The 21,494-nt window shown below is 27.4% G+C and overlaps 2 protein-coding genes across 2 annotated transcripts in view; both read left to right on the plus strand.

Moving 5' to 3' along the window:
* Positions 1-21,494, plus strand: part of LOC135952210 (protein CNPPD1) — a 526,375-nt gene that overhangs the window by 159,527 nt on the left and 345,354 nt on the right. The gene's annotated exons all lie outside the window — the stretch shown is intronic.
* Positions 1-21,494, plus strand: part of LOC135950897 (probable serine/threonine-protein kinase pkgA) — a 101,753-nt gene that overhangs the window by 66,956 nt on the left and 13,303 nt on the right. The window contains exon 2 of the mRNA XM_065500421.1: positions 16,942-17,112. Within this exon, the coding sequence (XP_065356493.1) occupies positions 16,942-17,112 (171 nt within the window). The remainder of the gene's footprint in view (positions 1-16,941; positions 17,113-21,494) is intronic.

The following is a 21,494-nucleotide window of genomic DNA, read 5'->3' on the forward strand; positions in this document are numbered from 1 at the left end:
AAAAATTACCCAGTATAATAGACTAAACATGTGTTTATTGCAATTCATTGCAAAACTTTTTTTGTTTATACCCAAAAATATGTATGTATTTTATAACACAAATGAAAATTGTCCCCAAACCACCCCTGAATTGCCACAAAACAACAAAATTTCAACACCATCTCTCCTAATTATAAACAATTCTAATGATTGTCTTTTGTTGACATCCTCATACAGCCTGGTGTTTATAATGGTAAACGCCTTGTAACACATGCTGCCTTTTAGCTCCTTCATTATTATTTTGAGTTTCTATCATGTAACAATTCAATTTTTACATGTTTGCTTGGGTAACTATAGGTTTCCTGTATGTGTCCTTTTATGAAACACAACAGAAAAAAAAAAGTGAAAAACTACCAACCATCAACAACATCATTGTCATCATCAACATTTTCACGGTTCATTGAATACTGCTGTACAGATTTCTTGTCTCAGTTTTTTTGGTGTATGAACGATGAAGGATGCTGCTGTTTTTCATTCTCTCTTTTATATCCGAACAGATGTGATCAATTGCTTAAATCAATTATATGATAATTGGATTTTTAGTGGTCAAGTTGGGTGGAAAGTTGCAAGGAATTGAAAATCAAATGATGAGGAGGGACAGAAATCAAAAATAATAGAATTTAGTTTTTGAATAAAAATTTAAATTAAGGCAGGGATAAAATAGAAATAAGGGGAATAAGGTACAGGTAAATAAGAGAACTACGGGAGCAACTGAGAGTAAAAATACATTACAAAAATTTACTCTCTCCCAAATTTTATGGCTTACAAAACAACAAAATATATTGATTTACATCATCATAATCGGACAAATTGTTCTATAGAAAACATCATCATAATCTGACGAAATTTTCTATAGAATCTGGCAAAATAGAAGAAAACATCATCTATAAAAAAAGGAGTAGAAATACTACTTTTTTGAAAAAGGAGTAGAAATACTACATTTTTTGAACAAGGAGTAGAAATACTTCTTTTTTTGAAAAAGGAGTAGAAATACTACTTTTTTAAAAAAAAAGGAGTAGAAATACTACCTTTTTTTAAAAAAAGGAGTAGAAATACTACTTTTTAAAAAAAGGAGTAGAAATACTACTTTTTAAAAAAGGAGTAGAAATAGTACTTTTTTAAAAAAAAGGGGAGAAATACTACTTTTTAAAAAAAGGAGTAGAAATACTACTTTTTTAAAAAAGGAATAGAAATTCTACTTTTTTAAAAAAAGGAGTAGAAAAACTACTTTTTTGAAAAAGGAGTAGAAATACTACTTTTTTTCAAAAAAAGGAGTAGAAATACTACTTTTTTAAAAAAAAGGATTAGAAATACTACTTTTTTGAAAAAAGGAGTAGAAATACTACTTTTTTGAAAAAGGAGTGGAAATACTACTTTTTTTGAAAAAGGAGTAGAAATACTACTTTTTTGAAAAAGAAATAGATATATTACTTTTTTAAAAAAAAGGAGTAGAAATACTACTTTTTTAAAAAAGGAGTAGAAATACTACTTTTTAAAAAAAAGGAGTAGAAATACTACTTTTTTTCAAAAAGGAGTAGAAATACTACTTTTTTTGAAAAAGGAGTAGAAATATTACTTTTATGAAAAAGGAGTAGAAAAACTACTTTTTTTAAAAAAGGAGTAGAAATACAACTTTTTTTAAAAATGGAGTAGAAATACAACTTTTTTAAAAAAAGGAGTAGAAATACTACTTTTGTTAAAAAAGGAGTAGAAATTCTACTTTATTTAAAAAAAGGAGTAGAAATACTACTTTTTTGAAAAAGAGGGGTAGAAATATTACTTTTTTAAAAAAAAAAGGAGTAGAAATACTACTTTTTTAAAAAAAGGAAAACATCATCAGAGTCTGACAAAGTTTTGTATAGCAAACATCATCATGTGTATTAAAATAATTTTGATTTTCCATCAAATATTTTACTTTGGTAACATTGTTCTTTGGATATAATTTGCTTTCATTATACTCATCACTTGGTTTTGTTGTTATTTGTTTAAATCTTTTTATCCAAATTTCTTGTATCTTCAACAAACTGTCACTAGTTATCCTGTGAAATATTTTCAATTATCCTAAAAGTATGCCAACATTTCTAAAAAAGATTCTACACAAAACAAATTGACACCTGACAATCACAAAACATCATAAATATCTTTCATAACTATGATTTGTAAATATTCCCAACAAATATCATGACAAAATAGACAATTCAAAGAAGAGAAAAGAAAATCGAAAATGAATATTTCCTTAGAAACAAAAGTTAATTATTAAAGCATACATAGCAGGAAATTTAAACAAAAAGAAAAAAGAACTTAGAAATTTATTCTTACTCTTTCTCTATATTATTTGCTGTTGTAATTAAAAATAAAGAAAACTTTTGCTATTTATTGTTGTTGTTTAATAACTTCTAACCCGTAGGCCTTTATTCTCTCATTCAGCCCGCCACAAAGTTTTCCTTATTGTGTTGCTGTTTGTTTGCAAAAGAAAAAGAAAAACAAAAAGAAAATTTTTATTTAAAGATTTTCCCCTGGCCCAGAAAACAAAAGTTGTAATAATTATTTAGTCACGCATATAAACCCACACACAGACACACAGTCTTTCTTTTCTTTACAAATGAGCCTTTTGGCGACTTTTACTCCTTTTAGGTATAAAGAATTTTAGCTTGTAGGATTTACAAGGACTTCTTTAGACAGTTTAGCACTGGGTTACTTATTTAGTTAAGAACATTAACAGCTGTTGTGTTTTCCTAGGAAATTTGCCTTTGGCCATAATAATGAGTAGCACAAGACTTTTTAGCAATTGCTGTGAAAAAGAAAACTTCTACCCCACAAAACAATAACAATGAAATGCCAAAAAAAAACAGAGAAGAAAAACCTCTCCCTGTTACATTTCCTGGTTTTGTTATTTTCAAGAGCTGGGCTAAAAGGTAGACTAATTAAATTAATGTTATTTGTAAACATGTACATAAAAATAAACAAGGGTGTCTCCAAAACTGCCATCCATAATTCATTACTTTGGCCTGAAATGAAATGTTTTTTCTTTCACTCATATAATAATGAATGGCTTGTTTTACTTTTCTTAATATAAAATATTTTGCATACTTTTAGGTTATATAAATTATAAACATTTTAAAGATTTGTGTAAAGCATGAGAGGAAAATATGAGAGGAAGGAGGATTTTGAGAAAAGAATTTCTGAAAATCAAAACATGTGTTAAGATATTTGAAATGCTTAAAATGTATTTTCATTAAGAAGCTTAAAACCTATTTTTAACATCTTAAGGTATGCAACACATTTTTGTAAAATATATTGTATTTAAAACAATCACTGTTAAACATTTGTTAATTAAATCAGGTTAATTAAGCTTGTAAAGAGAAAAGGAGCAGCATATTCTTTAAATATTTGTGGCAGAAAAACTGTAGCATACTTTTAGGCCAAATATTAATTTCATTGAAATCAGTTACTTTTTCGTTATTTAGTGTAAAATTCTTCCATCAAATATTAAATAAATAAGAAAGTGTTGCCTTTTTATAAAGAATACACAATTTCCTTTCAAAAGATGTAAAATGTGGGACATTTTGTTCGCCATATGTGGTATTAAAGGTAGCTAAACTTTAATGTGGCTGTAATCAGGCACTATTTCATTATTTCTTGCAAAAGTCTTTTACGAAATTTTAAATAATGCAAATAATTATATATAAATGAAAAGAAAACACAATTTCCTATTCATTGATATACAAACCTGCTTAATATTTGTTGCCCTTGTGTTGAATTTATTCAAGCAAATTCATATTTTTCCTTTAAAATCGCTGTTTTATTCTTAGTTTGTGCAAAAGTCTTCCATAAATTTTTGAATAATTAAACAAATTATATATATTTGAAAAGATGACACAATTTCCTTTTCAATGCTATATAATATTTAATACTTTTCATTTGTATGTGTGAAATATTTGGATCTTAAATCATAAAGTTTAATTCGCTGCAGTTTGCACTTTTTTCATATTTCATGCAAAAGTCTTCCATGATTTTTTAAATAATAAAACAAATTGTATATTTTTAAAAAGGAGACACAATTTCCTATTTAACGGTGTAACATATGTTAATCCTTTTTATTCCGTGTGACAAATTAAAGTGCTCTCAAACTTTGTTAAGCTGAAAACTTCACTTTTCTGTTATTTTGGGAAAAATTGTTCAAAGAATTTTGGAATAATTAAAAAATTTATATATTTTTGTAAAGAAAATGCAATTATCTTTCCAATGATATATAATATGTCATTTAGTTTCAATATTTTATTTTCCATATGGAAAAAAAATTGGCACTTTTTTGTTATTTCGTGAAAATCTCTTCTAGGATTTTATTAGGAACTAGCAAAGTTATATGTTTTTGAAAACAAGACACAAGTAGCTTTCCATCGATATATAGTAATGTTATAGTTTGTTTCTTTTTTGCTAAAATAATGGCATCAGAATCATTATTTTCCTTTTATTTGGCACTTTTTTGTTATTTCGTGCAAAAGTCTTCTAGGAATTTTAAAATAATTACAAAACTTATAGATTTCTGTAAAGAAGACACAATTTCCTATTCAATGATATACAGTACTTCAAACTGTTTTATTGAAAGTATAGAATTTTTGAACTCTAAACCTAAATTTTCAAAAACTATTTTTTTTTTTTTTTTTTCAAGCAAAATTCTTTTATTTACTTTTTAATAATTCTAAAATTTATTTATTTCTGTTAAGCATACACAATTTCCTATTCAATGATATATAATAAGTTAAACTTTTAGTTTCCCTGTAACAAATTATGAGCAACTGAAGCCCAAAATCCAATTCGCCGCAAACTGCACACATTTGCCATTTCATGCAAAAATCTTCTAAGAATTTTTAAATAATTAAAAAACTTATATATTTCTGTAAAGAAGACAAAATTTCCTATTCAATGATATATATTAATGGAAACCTTTGAATTCCTTGTGACGAAATATTGAACTCCAAATCCTAATACGTTGCCAAACAGCTTTATTTGGTTATTTCTTGCAAAAGTGTTTTAATAATTCTCAAATAAAATAACAAATTATACATTATTGGAAAGTAAACTTAATTTTTTTTTCATTGATATGCAATATATTAATATTTTCTCTATCTTGTGTCTAATTTATGTTAATGTTTTACAAAGAATTACAAAATATTTGTCTTCAAAATTAAGTAATTTTTGTTTGGTAATAATATAGGGTAATTGTTTTAAAACCTAAAATTTTTCTTTATGAAATAATAGATAATAAACTAAACTTTAGAAATATAGTAAAAACAAATAGATTTATTAATATATAAATTTAAAAAATTCCTTCAAACTTGCTTCTTTATTAAATTTTTTGTATAACTTCTCATGCCCGAAAGTATGCAACAACTTTTTAAAGTAACAGTTATTTAAGCTTTATAAAATTATAGCATAATTTTAAGGGAAAAACATTGTAGTTTTTTCATCACAGAAATATTTAGTACAAATCTCTTAAATTGTCATAAAGTGAAGCATATTTTTAGGGGTGAATTTTTTTATTTGTAAAAAAAACTACCTGGAATTAAAAAATAAGAAACAATTTTGGAAAAGAAAAAATATTAAAAATTTATGAAATATTAATAAATGATTGGCAATTTTCATGTTTTTCTTATACGTTTTTTTGCTGTTTATTTGTTACTTTAGAAAAGTATTTCTTGTTATAGAAGAATTTGTTCATATTGTATTCTTTAATTGTCAAACCTGTCAAATGTCATTTATATACTTATGAACATAAACAACATGAAAAAAACTTATCAATAATATAGAAATAAAGAAAGAAAAAACTTTGTTGATATACAAAAGAAATTACACAAGATTGTTTGCTACTTAAGGGAGAAATTAAGCAAGTTTTTTTTGTTACAAAACTCTAAGGGTATTGTAAGTGTTCTTTTATTAATTTAATATTATTGTTTAATGACATAAAAAGTATACAAAGAAACTGAGAAAACAAAGAGATTTCTATATAAAATTAATATGAGTGAAAGAAAAGACAAGCCAGTTTTTTTGTAAATGAAAATAATTAAAAATAAAACAAGAAATTTTTAAAACATAAGATACATACTTTTAGGCCTTAAACTAAATTTCTAAAGAGTCTGTAAACAAATAAGCAAAATAAAGGTATATTTTTCTTATGTTTTGTATTCAGTCATTTTTGATGACATCTCATCAAATATAAATGTGACCCACTTGTGGCATCAAAAGTTGTTACAGCAACTCAAAAATGAAGACAAGAAAACATTATCAAAATAGGAAATAAAAGATGTTTGCCTATAAAAGAAAAAACTTTTTAGCAATTTATTTTCATTTTGCTACCAAATGAAAAACAACTTATATTTGAATGATGAAGGCACAACAAGCCAGGAAGGAAGGAAGGACCTTCATTCATGTTTTGAGTGTAGTAAATGCCACGTCTTTATGATAAAATTTTTTTTTTTATAGGAATTTGATATTCCCATAGAGTATTTTTATATATTTACATTACATTCATTCATACTAAAAGATTGTAGTAGAGTAAACCTATCAAAATTGACTACCATTTCTAACTTAAAAGTAATATTTGCCAAAATAGCACAACAAACCAAGATGGCAAGATAGAAAGACAGTCTCGGACAGACTTAGCAAACAGTCAATTCTGTGCTACACGTCAAAACTGTTGTGTGTGCACCTTTTAAGCAAATTGATTTTGGCAGGCACTTAGAATACTAACAACAAAAAATTTCCTTATTTATGCATGAAATATTGAAATATAGTAGAGAGATGCAGAAGCAAATAAAATACAATATTTTTTAGGAGAAGAAAAAAAAAATAATGTAAAATGAGCAAAAGTAGCTAACAAATTGAAACAATTTAAATAAATTTTGTATGAAGCCTTGAGATAGGCAATAAAATTTTAATAATTTAAATTAAAGACAACAAAATAGCTTAAGGGAATTCCAAATATTAATTTGTTAAACTAAAAGTTGTTAAAAACTTAAGATTTCTGTATTTCGTTTAAAGTTTTTCAATGAATTTTAAAATAATTAGAAAGGTTATATAGTTTGATATAGAAAACAGAATTTCCTTTTCAATGATATACAATATCTCAATATTGCGAGTTTTTCTTGCCGAATTAATCGCTTCAAAATCTTTATGTTAGAGTAAACTAGAATTTTGTATTATTTCGTGCAAAACTGTGCCTTGAAGTTTTAAAGAATTAAAAAGATTAGATATTTTTGAAAAGCAGACATAATTTCCTATATATAGGTATACAATAGGTCAATATTTTATTTTCCGCTTGATCCAAATTCCAAAAAAAATTCCTATTTTTGCTTTAAACTGGCCCTTTTTTGTTATTTCATGTAGAATTCTTTTAGCAATTATCGAATAATTGAACAAGTTATATATTTTTGAAAAGTAGACACAATTTCCTATTCATTGATATACAATACTTATAACTTTTCTTTTTAATGTTAGGAATTATTGCACTCTAAATCATGAAGCCTAATTCGCTGCAGACTTCAGTTTTCTATGATTTTTTAAATAATTAAACAAGTTACACAGTGCAACAAGAAAAAAAATAACCATATGCGGACACCATAAAAAACCCGTGTCTCCCAGTTTTACCCAAAGTCATGAAATTTGTTTATGGGCCCCCAAAGCTTTGGGCCCTCTGTGTAATTTTTGCAAAAAAAGTGATCGTTTTCTCAGGCTCATATCTTGCAAAGGGTTAGGAATTTTGATTTACTCTCTTGTGAATATATAAAATCAAAAAAACTTCATCTTCAAGATAAAAATCCCAAAAAACTTTAGTTAAATTTTTTGTACGACATTTTTGCCCGAAAGTATGCTGTGAAATGTATTAACTTTTGAAATCAACAATTTAGGCAAGGCACCAAAATCGAAAAAATTTTAAAGGTTTTTTTCAACTACTATACAATTGTGATGTATTGTGGTTCTAGCAGTACAAATATGGTCCAAATTTTAAATTCTATGAAGAAGTTTTTTTTTAAAAAAATATTTAAGTAAAATTATAAATATATTTAGACGTTTCTCTACATAATTAATGATAACTCAAAAAGGGTTAGTCCGAAGTTATTAAAATAAATGTAGAAAAGTTGAGATTTACTCAGCCTTTAATCTGTTTATATATTGCGCTACAATCGGCTCTGTAGTTTCGGAGTTATAATAACAAATTGAAGCAAAAAATATATTTTTTATGTGAAAATAGCAAATTTTTTTAAAAAAAAAAAATCATGAAAAATCGTAATTATAGAAATTGTTCAGATTTATTATTTTATCGAAAATCCACATGTAATAGCAACAAAATGAGATATCGGTCATAAATATCAATTGATTCTTTTCGAATTTATTCACTGTTAAGTGAATTCGCTCATTTTTACAAAATTTTAGTTTTTTGTTTGATATACATAGAATTTAGTGGTTAATATTATTCTTTCGATTGATTGAATTTTGAAAACATTTTCCCCATGCTATGTACAAATTTTCACATATATATTGCGTTTCAATCGGCGCAATAGTTTCGAAGTTATGATAATAAATTGAAGCAAAAAATATATTTTTTACGTGAAAATATATATTTTTTAAAAAAAAAAATCATGAAAAATCAAAACCGTCTAAAATATTTGAGATTTATTACTTTGTCACAAGGCACATGTAATAGCAACGAAGTGAGATATCGGTCATAAATATCAATTGATTCTTTTCGAATTTATTCACTATTAAGTGAATTCGCTCATTTTCACAAAATTTTTGTTTTTTGTTTGATATACATAGAATTTAGTAGATAATGTTCATCTTTCGATTGACTGAATTTTTAAATCATTTCCCCCATGCTATGTACAAATTTTCATACGTATACTGCGTTTCAATCGGCGCAATAGTTTCGAAGTTATGATAACAAATTGAAGCAAAAAATATATTTTTTACATGAAAATTTAAATTTCTTTATTTTAAAAAAATCATGAAAAATCGAAAACGGCAGAAATTGTACAGATTTATTACTTTATCGGAAAGCCACATGTAATAGCAACAAAATGAGATATCGGTTATAAATATCAATTGATTCTTTTCGAATTTATTCACTATTAAGTGAATTCGCTCATTTTTAAAAAAATTTTGTTTGATATACATAGAATTTAGTGGTTAATGTTTTTCTTTCGAATGATTGAATTTTGAAAACATTTTCCCCATGCTATGTAAAAATTTTCATACGTACATTGCATTTCAATCGGCGCAATAGTTTCGAAGTTATGATAACAAATTGAAGCAAAAAATATATTTTTTACATGAAAATTTAAATTTTTTTTTGTTTTAAAAAAATCATGAAAAATCGAAAACTTCTAAAATTTTTGAGATTTATTACTTTATCTAAAAGCCACATGTAATAGGAACAAAATGAGATATCGATCATAAATATAAATTGATTATTTTCGAATTTATTCACTTTTAAGTGAATTCGCTCATTTTCACAAAATTTTAGTTTACTGTTTGATATACATAGAATTTAGTATCTAATGTTTTCTTTCGATTGATTGAATTTTGAAAACATTTTCCCCATGCTATGTACAAACTTTCATACTTATATTGCGTTTCAATCGGCTCAGTAGTTTCGGAGTTATAATAATAAATTGAAGGAAAAATATATTTTTTACGTGAAAATATAAATTTTTTTGTTTTAAAAAAATCATGAAAAATCTAAATTGTAGAGATTGTTCAGATTTATTACTTTATCGCAAAGCCACATGTAATAGGAACAAAATGAGATATCGATCATAAATATCGAATAATTCTTTTCGAATTTATTCACTTTTAAGTGAATTCGCTCATTTTCACAAAATTTTTGTTTTTTATTTGATATACATAGAATTTAGTAGTTAATGTTCATCTTTCGATTGATTGAATTTTGAAAACATTTGCCACATGCTATGTACACATTTTCTTCTGTATATTACGTTTCAATCGGCTTAGTAGTTTCGGAGTTATAATAATAAATTGAAGCAAAAAATATAATTTTTACGTGAAAATATCTAATTTTTTTTTTTTTTAAATTATGAAAAATCGAAAACGTCTAAAATTTTTGAGATTTATTACTTTATCGAAAAGCCACATGTAATAGAAACAAAATGAGATATCGATCATAAATATAAATTGATTATTTTCGAATTTATTCACTTTTAAGTGAATTCGCTCATTTTCACAAAATTTTAGTTTACTGTTTGATATACATAGAATTTAGTATCTAATGTTTTTCTTTCGATTGATTGAATTTTAAAAACATTTTCCCCATACTATGAACAAATTTTCATACTTATATTGCGTTTCAATCGGCTCAGTAGTTTCGGAGTTATAATAACAAATTGAAGCAAAAATATATTTTTTACATGAAAATTTAATTTTTTTTTAAAAAAAAAAATCATGAAAAATCGAAATTGTAGAAATTGTTCAGATTTATTACTTTATCGCAAAGCCACATGTAATAGCAACAAAATGAGATATCGGTCATAAATATCAATTGATTCTTTTCGAATTTATTCACTGTTAAGTGAATTCGCTCATTTTTACAAAATTTTAGTTTTTTGTTTGATATACATAGAATTTAGTAGTTAATGTTTTTCTTTCGATTGATTGAATTTTGAAAACATTTTCCCCATGCTATGCACAAATTTTCGTACTTATATTGTGTTTCAATCGGCTCTGTAGTTTCGGAGTTATAATAACAAATTGAAGCAAAAAAAATATTTTTTACATGAAAATTTAAATTTTTTTGTTTTAAAAAAATCACGAAAAATCTTAAACGGCAGAAATTGTTCAGATTTATTACTTTATCACAAAGCCACAAGTAATAGCAACAAAATAAGATGTCGATCATAAAAATCGATGAATTCTTTTCGAATTTATTCACTTTTAAGTGAATTCGCTCATTTTCACAAAATTTTAGTTTATTGTTTGATATACATAGAATTTAGTAGTTAATGTTCATCTTTCGATTGACTGAATTTTGAAATCATTTCCCCCATGCTATGTACAAATTTTCATACGTATACTGCGTTTCAATCGGCGCAATAGTTTCGAAGTTATGATAACAAATTGAAGCAAAAAATATATTTTTTACTTGAAAATTTAAATTTTTTTATTTTAAAAAAATCATGAAAAATCGAAATTGTAGAAATTGTTCAGATTTATTACTTTATCGAAAAGCCACATGCAATAGGAACAAAATGAGATATCGATCATAAATATCAATTGATTCTTTTCGAATTTATTCACTTTTAAGTGAATTCGCTCATTTTCACAAAATTTTAGTACATAAAATTGAGTAGTTAATGTTCTTGTGAAAAACTGTTATATAGGTTTCAGAAACTTATACATTTTTGTAAAGAATATACAATTGTCTCTTAATTGATATATAATAAGTTATTTTCTTTTAATATTTCATATATCATTTGATCAAAAATCTGAACTTCTTCTATCTGGCGCTTTTTTTTTGTTATTTCCTGAAAAACTCTTTTATGATTCTTTTAGGAATTACAAAAATTATTGGTTTTTGAAAGATATGTTTAGAATTGCTTTTCTATAAATTCCATTTCCTTCCAAAACCTACCTCTGAACCCCTTCTCCCCTAACTATGCAACAGTAATTCATTCTTTATATTTTTATTTATTTGTTTTCAAAAAAATTCTATTTTCAATTACTTTATACAATTCTGCCATTTCCTTATTACATTGTTAAGGTGGAGTTTGTCTTACAATTGTTTATTTTATTTTCCCAGAATTATTTTTACGCACAATTTTCTAGTTGTCATATCAATCAATTGCCTGAAATTACTTCCCCTTTTAGATAGGCTATAAATAAAATTACTTTGCTCAAGCAATTGCTTTATCTATGGCACAGAAAAAAGACCAACATTTATAAAAATTAATTTGAAATGTTATATAAAACATAGTTAAGCAACACCTTTTGCTTATATCAACATCTTTTAAGGCTTAATGTTTTCTTTTAATGCCATTAAAATCATTAAAGAAATCAAAGCATACTTTAGGATGCTACACAAAATTTGTGACGTCATTTTAAGGAGAAACTTAAGCAGATTTTCTGCTGATTTAACACTTACAAAAGGTAGAGAGTAGTTGTGGGTAATAAAACCCATTAACTCTTGAAATCTAAAGTAGACTTTTAGTTGTAAATCTTTTCATGTTGCTGTTGACAAGGGTAAATAACTATTTAAACATGTAAGCAATTATGCAAAAAGCTTTGGTCATCTAAATAATCAAAAGAAGGTTTCTTAAACCCTCCTGCCTTTTTTTTGTATTTTCAATTAGCTTGTTAGGCGTTTTACGTTTACGCCTTAAAGTATGTGTTGGCAAAATGTCTTATCACTTGTCCAAGGTTGTTGTTATTTTCATTTTATGGGCTAAACGAAAAGGGTTGTTTCTCATTTTGCTTTTATAAATATTGATAAAGTGTAGCAAAAGGTTGTTCTGTTTGATAAAGTAAAGTCTTTAATGTTTTTGACATACTTTTAGGTGTTTTTTTTGTATGAAGGGGGAAACCTGAGAAAAAGAAAAATGTGTCTTAAATATTTATTTTTATTGCGGTAAACGTGTTTCTTGAGCTTGTGTTGTCTAACTGATAGCGAAATGATAAAATTTTATGGTTTTTAAGTAAATTATTTTTATATTTTTTTGTAGATAAAGGTTAAAATTATTATTATTTTTATGGTTATAGGAGGAGGGGGGTTATTGTTTGGCTTTTTAGTAAAGAAAGAATTATGGTTATGAAAGGTGTTTGTTTGGAAAAAAAAGTGAAGCATATTTATAGGGGGATAAGAAACAACTAAGCATATAAAGGAACTAATGGTTGGAATTTGGCACGAAGTAGTAAAGAACTATGAGGTAACAGTGAAATTAAAATTTGGTGTTAAGAGGGGATACACAAAAAAAATATTGAAGTACATACCTGACCGTTTGTATGTTGAAATCAGCTTTCCGTAGGCCCCAAATAAATTGCATACTTTATTCATACATCAATATATCCGCTATAGACCCGGTTTGGTTGCTATTTAAAATCGAGAAAATCGGTCCACAAATGGCTGAGATATGGAAAAAACCACGAGGACCTCGATTTTTCACCTATTTTAATGTATATATGCATTACTAAGACATTAATATAGACAATGTGGATACCTAATGACAGATATTTCAAATACCTTTCCAACGACGTATATAACGTCATTGTAATTCAGACCGGAATGGGTGAAAATCGGAAAAATATTTTTTAATCCATTTTTTTTTACCAAAAAAAAATTTTTTGTTTTAAAATTAGTTTCACTAATAAATTTAAAAAAATAATTTTTATAAAATTAAAAAAAAATATTTTGAAAACAAAATTTTTTTTTAAATTTTTTTACCAAAAAATATTTTTTTTAATTTCGATTTTGTACCTATTTTAATGTATATCTGCATTACTAAGCCATTAATATAGACAATGTGGATATCTAATGACAGATATTTCAAATACCTTTCCAACGACCGTATAACGTCATAGTAATTCGGACAGGAATGGGTGAAAATCGGGAAAAATATTTTTTAATCCAAATTTTTTTTTAACCAAAAAATTTTTTTTGTTTTAAAATTAGTTTCACTAATAAATTTTCAAAAAAAAAAATAATTTTTAAAAATTAAAAAAAATATTTTTTAAAAAAAATTTTGAGAAGAAAAATTTTGTTTACATAAAAATATTTTTTTAATTTCGATTTTTCACCTATTTTAATGCATATCTGCATTACTAAGCCATTAATATAGACAATGTGGATATCTAATGACAGATATTTCAAATACCTTTCCGACGACGTATATAACGTCATAGTTATTCGGACCGGAATGGCTGAAAATCGGAGAAAATATTTTTTAATCCAAATTTTTTTTACCAAAAAATTTTTTTTGTTTTAAAATTAGTTTCTGTAATAAATTTAAAAAAAAATTAAATTAAAATTAAAAAATAATATTTTTTAAAAAAATTTTTGAAAACAACATTTTTTTTAAAAACTTTTTTACCAAAAATATTTTTTTTAATTTCGATTTTTCACCTATTTTAATGTATATCTACATTACTAAGCCATTAATATAGACAATATGGATATCTAATGATAGATATTTCAAATACCTTTCCAAAGACGTATATAACGTCAGTAATTCGGACCGGAATATCGGGAAAATATTTTTGAAACCAAATTTTTTTTTACTCAAAAATTTTTTTTGTTTTAAAATAAGTTTCACTAATAAATATTAAAAAAAATAATTTTTAGGTAAAAAAAATATTTTTAAAAAAAAATTTTGAAAACAAAATTTTTTTTTTAATTTCGATTTTTCACTTATTTTAATGTATATCTACATTACTAAGCCGTTAATATAGACAATATGGATATCTAATGACAGATATTTCAAACACCTTTCCAACGACGTACATAACGTCATAGTAATTTGGACCGGAATGGGAGAAAATCGGGAAAAATATTTTTTAATCCAAATTTTTTTTGCAAAAAAAATTTTTTTTTTTAAAATTAGTTTCACTAATAAATTAAAAAAAAATGATTTTTAAAAATTAAAGAAAAAAATATTTTTTAAAAAAATTTTTGAAAACTAAATTTTTTTTTAAATTTTTTTACCAAAAATATTTTTTTTAATTTCGATTTTTCACCTATTTTAATGCATATCTGCATTACTAAGCCATTAATATGGATATCTAATGACAGATATTTCAAATACCTTTCCAACGACGTATAAACGTCATAGTAAGTCGGACCGGAATGGGTGAAAATCGGGAAAAATATTTTTTAATCCAAATTTTTTTTACCAACCTAATTTTTTTCTCTACTAAATTTAAAAAAAAATAATTTTTAAAAATTAAAAAAAATTTGAATATTTTAAAATTTTGAAAACAAAATTTTTTACCAAAAAATATTTTTAATTTTTTTAAATTTTTTTCACTAATAAATTTAAAAAAAATAATTTTTAAAAAATTAAAAAAAAAAATTTGAAAACAAAAAAATTTTGAAAATTTTTTTACCTAAAAATATTTTTAATTGTTATTTTAAAATATAATTTAATGAAGGGTATATAAGATTCGGCTTAGCCGAATATAAATCTCTTACTTGTTGCTAATAAAAATCAATTAAAACGTGTATTTGTGTATTAATGTTGCCTACCTGCAGGCTGAAAAAGAAAGAAAAAAGAGAAAATTAAAAACTGTTTTACAATTAAAAGTTTAATAAATCAAAAGCAAATAAAAAGCTATAATTGATTATAGAAAATAATTAAAAATTGTGTTTGTGTGTTTTGCAGATAAAAATTAATAAATTGAAATAAAATATTAATGAAATTTAAATAAAATAAAAAAATATGGCATAAAAATATAAAAATGATCAAGTTTAAAAATATTCAATGAATTTTAAAAAATAATGCTGCCTATATTAAGGCTGTTTAAATTCTAGTATATTTAAAGTCTATTTTAAGGCCAAAGAAATGTTTTGTTTATATAAAAATCCTTAAACAAAATTTTCAATTTAATCTACAAAAAAAGAAAAACAACATATCTTATTACAACATGTTGGGTCGCTGTGTTAGTTATCAAGGATCCTGTGACAATATAGCAGACTATGCCAAGGTTTGTTGTCATTGTTTACAATCTTAAAAATAAAATTTAACTTTAATTGAATTGATGCTGTAAAAACTAACATGCTAAAGAAACTAGAAATGGAATTTACTGATAAACTAACATGGTAGTAAAAATAAACTAAATTCTAAAAAAATAAAATACACAAAGTAGTGTAGTATATGTTAAGGAGTCTATGCAAGTAGGTTTCTGCAGTATATTTAACTAAGATTATAACTATAAAACTTTTGTCTGGAAAGTAGACAATATTATTTTGTAAACTAAACCCAGTTTATGGGTCTAAAAGGATAAAAAAATATGTAAACAAAAATTGCTAAAATTTTCAAATGCTTTAAAATTTCATACAAAAACATAATTTACAGATTTATATGAAATATTTTACATATTTTCTTGTATAATAAATTGACAAACTATTTCCTTTTCGTTTGTATAATAAACCTTATCACTCTTTATATAAATCTTTTCTAAAGGATCTTAAAAGGAAATTAAAACTGTTTGAATTGCTAGCCATAGAAAGGATTCAAATGCTATCTTTTAACCACAGACAATATAAATGAAATTTCCTTTTGAAAAAGAAAACTCACTTGACCTTAAATAAAATGGTCAAAACAAATATCTAAATAAAGTGGCTTTCTTTTCTTTATTCTCCATCAACAAAATAAAGAAAACTAAAGTAACCCAAATTGACTTTTACAATATAATTAAGATGCCTGCTTTTCATAAACTACAAAAGGCCATAAAAACTAATAACCCAGCCAGCCACATTTCTTATTAAAACTCCCTCCCTCTTAATAACCTCATCCTAGACCCAAATATCTTGTGTTTATTATCCGAAATCTTAATATTGAAAAGGCTTGTGGGGTCTTCATGTAATTGTAATGTTTGCTGGCAACAACAGTTTCGTAAGTTTTCCTTAATAGTTAGTTTTGTTACATGTATTTTCTTGTTTTCCAAATGATTGTATGCAAACATATTTTGCATATGTTGCCTCCAAAAATTGCAATTTAGTTTTCATCTTTCCTTTCCTTTACTTCTAACTACTCATAGTAGTTACACTTTCCTAATGAGTTTCTAATAGCTGGCAAAAATAGCTTAAGGTTATTTAGGTTTATATTAGATGAATACCCTCAAACATAAACTATTCAAAAGGTAATTAAGTTTCTAACATTTCCTTTTTCTTCTCTTTAGATCTACACCGATTGGGCCAACTACTATTTGGAGCGCAGCAAATCGAAAAAGAAGGTTACTGATCTCTCCGCCGACTGCCGGGATGGCTTGTTACTGGCTGAGGTCATAGAGGCAGTAACCTCCTTTAAGGTGCCTGATCTGCATAAAAAGCCCAAAAATCAACAACAAATGGTAAGTTTTTTTCTTTAATGCTTTCAAACAACTTAAATTAATTTAAACAGATTTTCTTAAACCACAAAAAACAAACTTTGTTTTTCTTAAATGTGCAGGAAAACTCGCACACAAAGAGTAAGATTAACAAAGAAAACGGGAAAAGAGGATTTTAAATTTAATTAAAAACCACGTAAAAAAAACATAAAGCAACAAGGCAGCAGCACATTCTCATATGCGTTAAGAAAAGTCATTAATAATTTTTTGCAGCAGGCAGAAAAAAAAAAGAAAATAAAACGAGGGAAAACATAACGTGAGAAAATATATGAAAAAGAGGAAAATTCAACAGAAATTTAAAGCGAGAAACACTACACAAGATACTAAGAGAACGTTCGGTTCTAGGTTCTATTTCCGGTTCTAGTTCAGGTTCTAGTTCAGATTCTAGTTCAGGTTCTAGTTCAGATTCGAGTCCAGATTCTAGTCCAGGTTCTAGTTCCGATTCTAGTTCAGGTTCTAGTCCAGGTTCTAGTCCACGTTCTAGTCCAGGTTCTAGTCCAGGTTCTAGTCCAGGTTCTAGTCCAGTTTCTAGTCCAGGTTCTAGTCCAGGTTCTAGTCCAGGTTCTAGTCCAGGTTCTAGTTCAGATTCTAGTTCAGGTTCTAGTTCAGATTCGATTCCAGATTCTAGTTCCGGTTCTAGTTCAGGTTCTAGTCCAGGTTCTAGTCCATGTTCTAGTCCAGGTTCTAGTCCAGGTTCTAGTCCAGGTTCTATTTCCGGTTCTAGTTCAGGTTCTAGTTCAGGTTCTAGTCCAGGTTCTAGTTCCGGTTCTAGTTCAGGTTCTAGTCCAGGTTCTAGTCCAGGTTCTATTTCCGGTTCTAGTTCAGATTCTAGTCCGGGTTCTATTTCCGGTTCTAGTTAAGGTTCTAGTTCAGGTTCTAGTCCAGGTTCTAGTTCCGGTTCTAGTTCAGGTTCTAGTCCAGGTTCTAGTCCAGGTTCTAGTTCAGGTTATAGTCCAGGTTCTAGTCCAGGTTCTAGTCCAGGTTCTAGTCCAGTTTCTAGTCCAGGTTCTAGTCTAGTTCTAGTCCAGGTTCTAGTCCAGGTTCTAGCCCAGGTACTATTTCCGGTTCTAGTTCAGGTTCTAGTCCAGGTTCTATTTCCGGTTCTAGTTCAGGTTCTAGTCCAGGTTCTAGTTCCGGTTCTAGTTCAGGTTCTAGTTCAGGTTATAGTCCAGGTTCTAGTCCAGGTTCTAGTCCAGTTTCTAGTCCAGGTTCTAGTCCAGGTTCTAGTCCAGGTTCTAGTCCAGGTTCTAGTCCAGGTTCTAGTCCAGGTTCTAGTCTAGGTTCTAGTCTAGGTTCTAGTCCAGGTTCTAGTCCAGGTTCTAGTCCTGGTTCTAGTCCAGGTTCTAGTCCAGGTTCTAGTCCAGGTTCTAGTCCAGGTTCTAGTCCAGGTTCTAATCCAGGTTCTAGTCCAGGTTCTAGTCCAGGTTCTAGTCCAGGTTCTAGTCCAGGTTCTAGTCCAGGTTCTAGTCCAGGTTCTAGTCCAGGTTCTAGTCCAGGTTCTAGTCCAGGTTCTAGTCCAGGTTCTAGTCCAGGTTCTAGTCCAGGTTCTAGTCCAGGTTCTAGTCCAGGTTCTAGTCCAGGTTCTAGTCCAGGTTCTAGTCCAGGTTCTAGTCCAGGTTCTAGTCCAGGTTCTAGTCCAGGTTCTAGTCCAGGTTCTAGTCCAGGTTCTAGTCCAGGTTCTAGTCCAGGTTCTAGTCCAGGTTCTAGTCCAGGTTCTAGTCCAGGTACTAGTCCAGGTTCTAGTCCAGGTTCTAGTCCAGGTTCTAGTCCAGGTTCTAGTCCAGGTTCTAGTCCAGGTTCTAGTCCAGGTTCTAGTCCAGGTTCTAGTCCAGGTTCTAGTCCAGGTTCTAGTCCAGGTTCTAGTCCAGGTTCTAGTCCAGGTTCTAGTCCAGGTTATAGTCCAGGTTCTAGTCCAGGTTCTAGTCCAGGTTCTAGTCCAGGTTCTAGTCCAGGTTCTAGTCCAGGTTCTAGTCCAGGTTCTAGTCCAGGTTCTAGTCCAGGTTCTAGTCCAGGTACTAGTCCAGGTTCTAGTCCAGGTTCTAGTCCAGGTTCTAGTTCTGTTCTAGTTCTGTTCTAGTTCTGTTCTAGTTCTGTTCTAGTTCTGTTCTAGTTCTGTTCTAGTTCTGTTCTAGTTCTGTTCTAGTTCTGTTCTAGTTCTGTTCTAGTTCTGTTCTAGTTCTGTTCTAGTTCTGTTCTAGTTCTGTTCTAGTTCTGTTCTAGTTCTGTTCTAGTTCTGTTCTAGTTCTGTTCTAGTTCTGTTCTAGTTCTGTTCAGTTCTGTTCTAGTTCTGTTCTAGTTCTGTTCTAGTTCTGTTCTAGTTCTGTTCTGTGGTTATATAGCTCATTTCAAAGTCGTTTTTGAATTCATTTTTGCACTTGTTTCTTTAACGAGTCTGATTATGCCACCTTAAAGCGAAAACTGTATAAAAAGAAAATAGTATAGAAAAAAGACCAATGAGTCAACCGGGTAAAATAATTTTTTTCCACGGAAAATTCTTTAATTGTTTTTTTTTTATGTATGAAAGACGTATTGCAAACCTACACTTTTTCACTCACAAATACGTAACGTGAAAATATGTCTTTTTTATGTCGAACAATTTTCTTTTATTTTACTACACATGCGACAAAAAGTAGACGTCATCAGTTGATTATATATAGTTGAAGATACGTTCGTTCATATATTCTTATATGATGACATTTTATTTGTCATTCAACTGTTTTTTTTTTCTTACTACTGCTGCTGACAGTAATGACGATTATGGGCATGATGAGGTGTATGATGATGATTTCATTCATATGTTGATGAAAATGCTTCATGGATTTTTTTTTTGTATGGCAGACTGGATGTGTTTTTTTTTCATATAATTTTCTTTGCTTTTATTGTTTTAGCCACTTCATCAGTAGTATGTATTTGAAAGTCCTTTTTACTATCCTGGTTTTGTGTAAACGTAAAAATGCCATCATACAATGGAGCAAAAAAAGAAATAGAAAACAAAAATTAAGCAAAACAATTGTATAGTGAATAATAAGTTTTAACTCTGTAGGAGGCAAAAATATCATTAGAACAAGGTTGACGAGAAATCTAAAGCCGGTGAAATTATTTTTGTTTAGTTTTTTTTTACTTTTGCTGTGCAGATATTGTAAAGTGCAAATGACTGTGGTTGCTTTGTTAAATAGCAGAGTAGGTTTTTTTTGATTCTGGTTTTAAATTTAATTGAGTTGACTGTGGTAAATCATGTGGTGTATCATTAGAATAGGTTTTCTATTTGCTAGTTTTGTTGACAAATGATTAATGAGTTTTTAAATAGGGAAAATTAATTAAAAATTTCAAAATTTCGCAATAAAAACCAGAGTTAAAACCGATCTTTATATAAACTAGGTTTGTTAAGTAATCACAGGATCAACTAGAGTAGTTAACTAACCACAAACTCAAGTAGAGTAGTTATACTGACCAGGTTTAAACTAAGTTTAAACCTGCAATAGTTTACTAAAGTTCATAATGTTTTGCAACAGAATTAAGGGTTAGTTTCAGTAAATATAGAAATTTTGTTGAATCAGGGCGCAAGTTTAAACAATTTATTATTTTAAAATTACATTTTTGCTTCAGTTTTCTTAAATTTTTCACAAGATATTGATTTTCGTTGTGTATTTCGCTTTAAAACAGGATATAACTCATAATATGTCCTGTTTTTTTTTGTTTATTTAAACTGTATTGTAACAAATTGTTTTGTATCATACTAAAAAACCAAAAATTTCTGTTTCCGTTTCCTTTACTGTTGGTTATTTTTTCGTGTTCCTTTTATACTCCTACTAACCAGCCATCCTTGAAAACAACATTTCAATCTAATTCCCTGGTAAGCTTATCGTTATTCCTAAAAAACACATCTATATATGTAAACTAAAGGACAAAGTAAATCCTTAAAAAAAAACACTGAAAAATTGTAAAACGAAAACAGAAAAAAGAATAACTTTTTAACGCCCCACTTCTTATCGATGGCTGACATAGAAGCGACACAAAAAAGCAAGAAAAGAGTTTCTACTCTAGACTTAAATCAACATTTGAATAGCATGACAGAAAACATTTTACTGTTTGAAAAAAATCAGATTTTTTTTCTTCAAGTACACTGAAAAAAAGTGCTAGATTTTTATTTTTTTTGCTATGATCAAACAAACTAAAGTTGACTTTGAACACTTTTACGTTTCGCTGATTTTTTTCGTTAAAATAAAAAGTTTTTTTTTTTGTTAACAACTGCTTCACTAGCAGAACAAGCGATAAAAAATTGTTAAAAACATTTATTTCCAGCAAAACTCTTTCATTTCTATGTCTTTCTTCCTTTATTTTTTAAA

This window comes from Calliphora vicina, chromosome 2 (genome assembly GCF_958450345.1).
Source record: "Calliphora vicina chromosome 2, idCalVici1.1, whole genome shotgun sequence".
Classification (NCBI taxonomy): Eukaryota; Metazoa; Arthropoda; class Insecta; order Diptera; family Calliphoridae; genus Calliphora; species Calliphora vicina.